The sequence below is a fragment of the Gadus morhua genome, chromosome 8, assembly GCF_902167405.1.
Source record: "Gadus morhua chromosome 8, gadMor3.0, whole genome shotgun sequence".
Classification (NCBI taxonomy): domain Eukaryota; kingdom Metazoa; phylum Chordata; class Actinopteri; order Gadiformes; family Gadidae; genus Gadus; species Gadus morhua.
Genome location: NC_044055.1, coordinates 16,081,750 through 16,091,365, shown reverse-complemented (window position 1 = coordinate 16,091,365; position 9,616 = coordinate 16,081,750). Strand labels below are relative to the sequence as shown.

The 9,616-nt window shown below is 48.6% G+C and overlaps 1 protein-coding gene across 1 annotated transcript in view; it reads right to left on the bottom strand.

Moving 5' to 3' along the window:
- The window catches only part of slc4a2a (solute carrier family 4 member 2a), a 10,849-nt gene extending 4,285 nt beyond the window's left edge, over positions 1-6,564 (bottom strand). The window contains 11 exon segments of the mRNA XM_030363696.1: positions 94-288; positions 786-934; positions 1,527-1,664; positions 1,667-1,729; positions 2,543-2,753; positions 3,173-3,357; positions 3,526-3,622; positions 3,866-4,040; positions 4,173-4,308; positions 4,583-4,763; positions 6,414-6,564. Coding sequence (XP_030219556.1) covers positions 94-288; positions 786-934; positions 1,527-1,664; positions 1,667-1,729; positions 2,543-2,753; positions 3,173-3,357; positions 3,526-3,622; positions 3,866-4,040; positions 4,173-4,308; positions 4,583-4,763; positions 6,414-6,527 — 1,644 coding nt within the window. The 5' untranslated portion in view covers positions 6,528-6,564.
- Positions 6,565-9,616: the final 3,052 nt, after the last annotated feature.

Sequence of the window (9,616 nt, the reverse complement as noted above, 5' to 3'; positions counted from 1 at the left end):
ATGGACAGATCAAAATGCTGACATGTTTGGTGTCTTTCATCTTTCTGCCAAGGTACCCGGGTTAGTCTCTGCATGAGAACCATCAAACCCCACCTTGACCAGCTTGGAGAAGGTCTCGTAGATGAAGATGAAGGAGATGAGGAAGGAGAAGATCTCCTGGGTGAAGCGGGAGACGAAGCGGACCAGGAAGCTGCCCTCGAAGGCCACGGTGAGAACCACGATCAGGACCAACCAGAACCCGATCCACACCCGGGCTGTCAGGTACTCCATCTCAGTCTGCTTGCAGAACTGGACGCAACATGAGAAGATTAATTCACATGTCGAATTGTGAACACGCGGTGGAGATCGTTGTATTGGTGTTATTGTTGTGTTAATTTCAGCTACTAATGCATACCGAGGGTTAAAAGGTGACATATTACACAACCAGGTGGTAGTGTGATTAGTCATTACAAGCCATTTAAAAAATCTGCCAGTTCTGACATCACAAGTGGGCGTGTCCACCTAGATGTGTGCTGAATGGATGAGCAAATTTGGCTAAAGTACACTGGCTGCTAGACTGATCAATCCAGCAAACATCTAGGTGGACACGCCCACCTGTGAAAAGATTTTCAAAACGGCTGATCCAGCTCAAAACTTTTAGGAATAAGTATTTCGCATTCAACTACCGGAATATTCTATTTCTTTAACATTGACAATGCTTTAAAATACAATTCTTTGGAAGTTCTTATAAGTAAGTTGTTAAAAACGTCACTTCGAACAAACGCCACATAGAGTACTGCACCCACCGAGTAGAAGGCTTCCTCAAACACCAGCAGGGGCCCTGAGAAGCCCACTATGAGCAGCGGCTGGGCTCCGAGGATGCTGAACACCAGGCCATGTAGCGCCGTGGCAACGATCAACTCAGACACGCCGATCAGCCCTTCAGTCTTCTCACCTGTGACGATGACCGAATGCCATTAATACAATATAATATATGTAATACGCATACTTATTTTAACCTTGTCTTGGTTGTGTGTGTCTCCCAACTGTAATGCTTGTTGTCTATGTCATGCGTATGTGATAATATCTTTGAAATTTCCGGTTTAATAAAGTCTATTGCATCATATCCTGTCTGGCTCATAACCTTCTGGCAGGGCCGTGATTGGTCTACAAGGGTTTGAAACCAACAAGCCACTCCTACATGCTCTACACCCGGAATGTGATTGGATAACTGCTAAATCTGCTGCTCAGACCAGGTGATATTTCCTCCATGAAAGACAGAGGAGTGACATAGAGAGGAACATTCCTTCGCAATCCTTATGGCTCAAATCAACCATAACGAGCAGATAAAGAGTTCCATCTCTTTGTGGACCGGGACAGTGCCGGGGCGTTGGGGTACTGGCCCTGGGGGGCTGGCCCTGGGGTACTGGCCCTGGGGGGCTGGCCCTGGGGTACTGGCCCTGGGGGGCTGGCCCTGGGGTACTGGCCCTGGGGGCTGGCCCTGGGGTACTGGCCCTGGGGGGCTGGCCCGGCCGCTCCATACGTACCCAGGAGGCCTCCGAAGGTGATGGCCGGCGACAGGGCGGCAAAGTATATGAAGATGACGGCGGCCATGCACTGGGGGTTCATGGCGTCCCGGATGTCGGTGAGGTACTGGGGGTACCGCCGCGCCACGTCCTTCACCAGCCCCCGAACAGACGACCCGTCCGCCTCAGGGGGTCGTCGCCGGGCTTGGACGGGTCCGGGGCGCCTGGGGACGGGAGGGTAGACCGGGAGGGGGTCATTCTGGAGACTGGAGAGTTTATCTGGAAGCACCGGTGCTGTACCTGAGGGAAACCAGACCACTGGACCTACACCACATTTCTAGACCAGAAGATCGAGAAGACTTCTAGAATACATTCCCTCTGGGCTTGGATTAGGCTTTTACTTGATAAATGATCTGAAACCTGTTTGCGGAGCCGAATTTGATCCCTGCATCTAGAAGACACCTACAGTAGACCATACATAACCACATCTTAAAGTCACTTCGACCACATCAAGACCACATCTAGAAGACCACGTCTGGGCCTTTCTTGGCGTTCATCGGAATCCTGTACTAATCTAAGACTAGAAAACCACTAGAAGTCAAATAGATAGACCCCCTACATTTCTTTTAACTTGGAGGGCCCCTGAAAGCCTTTCAAGACTCGGTCACCTCTGATACCTGGACGAGAGGACTGTATCTCTGTATCTCTGTACCTCTGTACCTCTGTATCTCTGTATCTCTGTATCTCTGTATCTCTGTATCTCTGTATCTCTGTATCTCTGTACCTCTGTATCTCTGTGTCTCTGTATCTCTGTACTGTATCTCTGTATCTCTGTATCTCTGTACCTCTGTACCTCTGTGTCTCTGTATCTCTGTATCTCTGTACCTCTGTATCTCTGTATCTCTGTATCTCTATCTATGTATCTCTGTATCTCTGTACCTCTGTATCTCTGTATCTCTGTAACTCTGTACCTCTGTATCTCTGTACCTCTGTATCTCTGTATCTCTGTATCTCTGTATCTCTGTATCTCTTCCCACCTGCGTCCTTGAAGCCTTCGGTTTCCTTGGTGGCTGCGGCGCCGTCTATGCTCTTGCGGAGCATGTCTCTCTGAAAGTGGGAGACGGAGCGCAGCATGTCGTCCCCCTCCATCTCCGACGGCGGGAGGACCACGCTGCTGTCCAGGAAGCAGTTGATGGCCGTCAGCAGGTCCTGCCGGTCGTCTGCCATGTAGGCCGCCTCGTGGAACTTCTGCAAAAGAACCGGGGAAAGCTGGGGTTATCGACCACGATAAACTGTGGTCGATTTTTGTGTAAATTCCCTTCAGATTTAGGATTTGGGTTAGCTGTAAGCTAAAACACTTTTTGAAGGAAGCCATCCTCCCTCCATCTCGTGTCTTGGGCAAGAGAGGTTATTGAGATGTGGAGCCTATGTTATACCAATGGACACGTTTCCGAATATTGAGACGCATTGCTGTGTATTTCGACCCCATTCCGTTCTCTGATGCCCGCTATTTATTTTAAAATCAACATGGATGAACGAGGTTGAGGGGTCCTATTGTCCTCCATGAAAGTAACTACCTCTGCATTGACTATGCTGATCAACACAGTTGTATTGACTATATCCACAAATCCACACAGCTTGAATTCTGTGAGATTGACGACTCTGACCTTGTCGGACATGAGTGTAGAGATTCAACGTCCAATCTGGTGGTAGTCGATGTTGGCGGTGGGCGGGCCCAGAAGCAGGAAGAGGAAGCGGACAGGAACCGGAACTTCCAGAACCGACTCCAGCGGGACCGCCTCCTGGAGCCGAACGAAGGCCATGGAGGGCTGGTCCAGGAAGCCCACGCTGCCTGGAGAGACACAGACCACGCTCACACATCTCCAGTCCACCTCTAGGTAACGTGGAGACCACATCTAGGTACGGTTGCGTGGTCGTCGTTGTCTACCAGTGGCAGATTGTGGTTACCTACCTACTAGGACCACGGTGGCTTCAGCCTTCTCAGATTGTGGTTACGTACCTACTAGGACCACGGTGGCTTCAGCCTTCTCAGGGATCTTCTCCAGTAACTTCAGCTCCTGTTTGGACCTGGAGCGACGCAAAGGGTGGAACTCTCTCTAGAGGAGACACAAAGACACGTACACACACACACACACACACACACACACACACACACACAACACACACACACACACACACAACACACACACACACACACACACACAGCAACACGCACAATACGACACACACAAAAACACACATGCACATGCACACAAAGAGAGGTCAAAGGTAAGTATCAAACTACAACATCATCCTTGACCCGCCCCTACCCCCTTGCCCTATCGACGGCCATCAGACACCTCATTCCTGTCCGGCTCCAGCTCTGTGTCTCCGTGGTAACCGTCTCCCCCAGACCCCCCGGTCTGTCTCTGGGAGGGGTCGGGGTGGGTGACCACGCCCCCTTTCGGGGGGGTCATGCTTGCCGCCGGGACGTTCCTGCTGTAGGAGCTGAACTCCTTCTCACGGCTCGGATGACTGGAGAGCAAACACACACACGCACACACACGCACACACAAACGCACACACACAGACACATTTATTTCACCACGCTGAGAGATCCTGAGTTTAACAAGTTGGTGAAACCACGGCGACGGAGGCTGCGTGTACCTGTGTTTGAGCAGCAGGGCTCTCAGGACGTTGCCGCGGTCCTCGGCTCTGATCTGGTCCGAGATCACCATCTGCTCCACCACCTGCTGGGCGATGCCCGGGAGGGTCTTCTGGTCCAGGTCCAGCAGGACCGCGCCTACACACACAGGACCATCGTCCTGTCAATCAATCTCTCAGTGATCAGAGGAAGTGGACGAGGAACGAACAGGAACTCATTTACACTATGAGCCCACTTTATACATTATTAGATATAGATATTTACATCATCTCATTGAATAAAAGAGAAAATATATTGCCCTTAGCTGCATCTGGGGTCGTAGTATTTATGACCCCCCCCCCCCTCCCGCCTGCCCAAACCTAACCCTGCCCCGCCCAAACCTAAGCCCGCCCGGCCCACTGCCCCAGTGCACCATGGGAGAGGGTCCTGCGTAGCTCCAGCAAGGAGCGGAAGGAGAGCGAGGCGACGTGGGGACGCCCCCACCTCTCCGTCTCCTCCTCCACGTCTTCCTCAAACTTGATCCAGCGCGCCGTCTCGCGCCACTGGACCTGCTGGTTCTGATCCACCACCAGCTCGTTCAGCTCCACAAACACCTGGTACACACAGACGCACATACACATGAACACATACTTTATACACACTCTATATACACAACCACCTGGTACACACAGACATACACACATACACATGAACCTATACTGTGTACACACTCTATATACACAAACACCTGGTACACACAGACATACACACATACACATGAACACATACTGTATACACTCTATATACACAAACACCTGGTGCACACATACACGTGAACATATACAGTTTATACACTCTATATACACAAATACCTGGGTATAAATATTGACATATAATATATATACTATGCATACACAAACACCTGGATACACATACACATCAATATCTATATGCATATTCAAAAACACCTGGGATACACATATACAGATGAAGATATTTATATATATATATATATATATATATATATATATATATATATATATATATATACACACAAACACCTGGATGCACATACAAATCAATATCGATGTGTATATACACAGACACCTGCGACACACATCTACAAATGAATATATATGTATACATATATATATATGTATATATATATATATACACATACACACACACACACATATATATATATATACTGTATTTAGTTAAGCAAACACACACATAAAAGAGATATACACATGCACAATTACATCCAGATAGACAGATGGACGGACACACATACACACATATACACAAACAAACACCCACACATACAAACACACACAAACACACATGAAGATAACTCTGATAATTTGGAGATGATTTCATTCATGAAACAACTTGAAAAGTTGAAAAGCATTAAAAGCTCAGAATCCCTCATCTTAGGCCCTGCGTCAACACTAACTCCTACAAAATAATTATGTACACAACTCAGAGCTTAAAACACTACAAACAAGCATCCCCCAACCAACCAGTAACACAGTTAATATCCCAGACAGAGCCTGGGTTCTCTGTGGTTCTAGGTTCCAGCGGGCCTACCTTGCTGTCCTGGGCCATTTGCCGGAGCTGATCCACCTGGACCATCTTCCACCCCTGGACAATGTGAGTCCGACCAGATACCTGCAGGGTCTGAGGGTTTGGACCCCAACAAGACCCCTATCCCTTCCCTCTAGCCTCTCTCTCCACCTTTATCTCCCCTTCTCCTCTTTCTCTATCTCTCGAACCCCACCCTCATCATCTCAACCTGACACTCACCACCCAGACCTCCTATTCAGCCGCTTAAGACTCAGGATTACACTTGATCCTGCTCCTCACAGACCCCCCCCCCCCTGTTCACACCTGTAAACAAGCGCCCCATCAGGTGGGAACAGGAGGGGGAACACCGGTGGGAAGGGTCCAACACTGCACCCAAACTCCACCAACTAATTCCCTGCTTTGTTGGTGGTGTTATGAGAATAGGAAACATTGGGCTAGCTTTGGGACAATGCAATCTTTCACACGGTACTTTGTTTAAATTGAGGAACACTCTGTAAGCTAGGATATTCAAGCTGATTTGGGATGTAACTGATTTGAAATGTAACTGACTTGGAATCAAACTGATTCGGAATCAAACTGACTTGGAATCCCACATCAGCCCACTCTATTTGGCCGATCAGGTTCCAGATTCCAGAGGTGATCTTGGCCACAGGGTGGGGCTGGGGGGGAGGACTGACCTCGTGCGGAGAGCGGTCCGGTTTGGGGCTGTGGCCGGCGGTCTCGGAGCGGGGGTCCCCGGAGGCGTAGACCATCGGCCCCCTGGCGCTCTTGCTGACCAGGTGACGTCGCATGGCCGAGACATCATCCAATCGGTGACCTGGGCGGGATGAGGTCAACCGGGAGAACATTGGTGGGAAGGTATGAGAAAGGACCACACACACACAGACACATACACACACACCCAAACACAAATACACACAGACAAACAAACACAAACACAAATAAACACACACAAACACTAATACACACTGCACACATAAACTTGCGTATGTACGCACAAACACACATACACGCAAACACAAATACAAACTGCACACAAACATTTGCATATGTACGCACACACACACAGATACACACACACACGCACACACACACACACACACACATGCACACGTACCCAATACATCACATGCACACAAACACAGCCAAAAATACGCACATATACACACACACACACACACACACACACACACACACACACACACACACACACACACACACACACACACACACACACACACACACACCTTCATGGGAAGGTGTTCTGAGACAGGTGAGTGGTTCTCAGGCTTGGCTGAGCATCATTGAGCGTTGAGCCACGATGACGCAGGTCTTCTAATCTGTCCTTTCACACGCATCTCTCCGGACACAAAGACCTGGCCTGGACCTCCAAGCCTCAGAAAACACATTCCCACTTCGCCAGGGACAAGGTTGGGATATAAACTCTCTTCCCTCTCTAATCCGCGGGTCGGAACACCATGCAGGGAATGCTCCAGCAAGAGCAGAGGAGACCTATCCGATGCCGAGGTCTAGGAGCAAGTCTCCAACCAAAACACGTTTAATGCCAAAAGCATGCAATTAGAGAGATTTAGAAACACAGACAGGTAGGAAAATAGCTAAACATTTCTTACAAAAAGCACAGGAAACAAGGAGCATGAACTCACCTTTGAGCGAATCCCTTCTCAAAAAGAGTTTTTACTACAGATTGTAGAATATTCCGATTTTACTATTCGGAATTGTATATGTACATGTGGTATCCCCAGTTTACTAAGCCATGAATACAACAGGCACACGCCTCATCCTATCAGGAGAACTTATTCTGGTACTAACAGCATTAGGCGTCCCTCTGGACAAAAACTTGTTCTTACAAATCTCTTTAATGTCTCAAAGATCATTGCATGTTTTCATCTCTGGCAGAGCTGAGTCACCACTTAAACATAATCAGAAAGACCGCCCTAGTCCCCAGGGCAAATACAAACACACACAGACAGGCTCACACATGCACGCGCAGGCACACACAGTCTCACACTATCTCATACACAAGTACGAACACACACACACACACAAACACACTCATGAACACACACACCCACTCATGAATACACAAACACGAGTACACGCACATGCACACACGCAAAAACACTCAGACACAAACACACACACACACACAGACACACACACACACACACACACACACACACACACACACACACACACACACACACACACACACACACACACACACACACACACACACACACACACACACACACACACACACACACACACACACACTATACACTTACACAAACAGAATCAGGCATGAGAGAGGTCCTTGTGATGGAGTGTGTAGGATGATCATTGTTTCTCAACAAGGGATCATATGACAAACATCTGACACACAAAACAAAACACACAAATACACATACACAAACAACAGACAAACCACTCAACAAAATGCCTCAAGCTTGGCAGCGAATTAGATTATCCCCCTGCTACTGGCTAGCCATGCGTTCACCTGTTGGATAAAAGTTTACCCTTTAACCGCTAGCTCCTGGTTTAACCGCTCTGGCTAGCTCCAAGATCACCTGTTACTTGCTAACTACAAATTAACTTGCTGGCTAGCTACAAGTTAAGCTGCTAACAGGTAGCTATAAGTGGGGTCATCCCTATGTTCCCCAGGTCCTATGTTCCCCGGGTGCAAAGGGTTAGGGTTAGGGTGAGGGTTAACCCTATATCTAACCCTAACCATAACCAATCGGAGGAGAGCCATTCGAACCAATCACAGGCGAATCAGAGGCGAAAAAGGCGGTAAATGCCCCTACAATCCTACGAAAAAAAGATTTGCTCACAGGGTTCCCCGGCCTATGTTCCCCAGTCACATACAAAGAGGGGAACATAGGCCCCGGGGAAAATAGGAACCGGGGAACATAGGTACGCTCCCGCTATAAGTTCACCTGTAACCTACTGGGTACAAGGTCACATACTACCTGCTAGCTACAAGTTCACCTGCTCTCTATTAGCTACAAGTTCACCTGCTACCTGCTGGCATCAAGTTCACCTCCTAACTGCCAGCTAAAAGTTCAGCCGTAACCGGCTAGTTACAAGTTAACCTGTTATTTGTTAGCCACAAGTTCAGCCCCTACCGGCTAGCTACAAGTGCACCTGCTACCTGCTAGCTACAAGTCTGCCTGCATGCTCCAAGTTGACCGGTTAGCCTGATGTACGTTGAGACTCACTCTTGATCCCATCCAGGTCAATGGAGGCCAGGGTCTCACTCTCGTCTGGAAGGCCCCAGGGCTCTCCGCCCTGCAGCGTGTAGCTGCCACACCGGCCATTAGGGGGCGCTGCCCTGGAGGACACAATAACATGAACACATGGTTTGCATCCTGAGCAGTACAACAGGCATTGTGCTGTGTCAGTGCTTGTCCACAGTATGTATAACAGACTCCATCTCGAAGTCTTGACCTACTCTAAACCAGCATGCTTGGGGGCTACCTTGGACTGTTTTATAGCACTAGAACCATTGGATGTTTTTGAGTGTCCGACTCACTCAGTTTGTCTGTTGTTCAATGGCCGATGGTCACTTGGTGCCCTCACTGTTGCCACGGCGACCGGGTGGGATGGAGACGTACTGCTGGCCTGGGAAAAAAGATTGTCATCTGTGTGTGTGTACGCATTTGTGTCAACTGCACACACACATATTATTTGTCAATTGTTTTCATGTTTATGTTAGTGTGTGTGAAGTGTCTGTTTGTGTATGTGTGTTTGTGTGTGTGTGTGTTTGTGTGTGTGTGTGTGTGTGTGTGTGTGTGTGTGTGTGGTGTGTGTGTGTGTGTGTGTGTGTGTGTTGTGTGTGTGTGTGTGTGTGTTTGTGTGT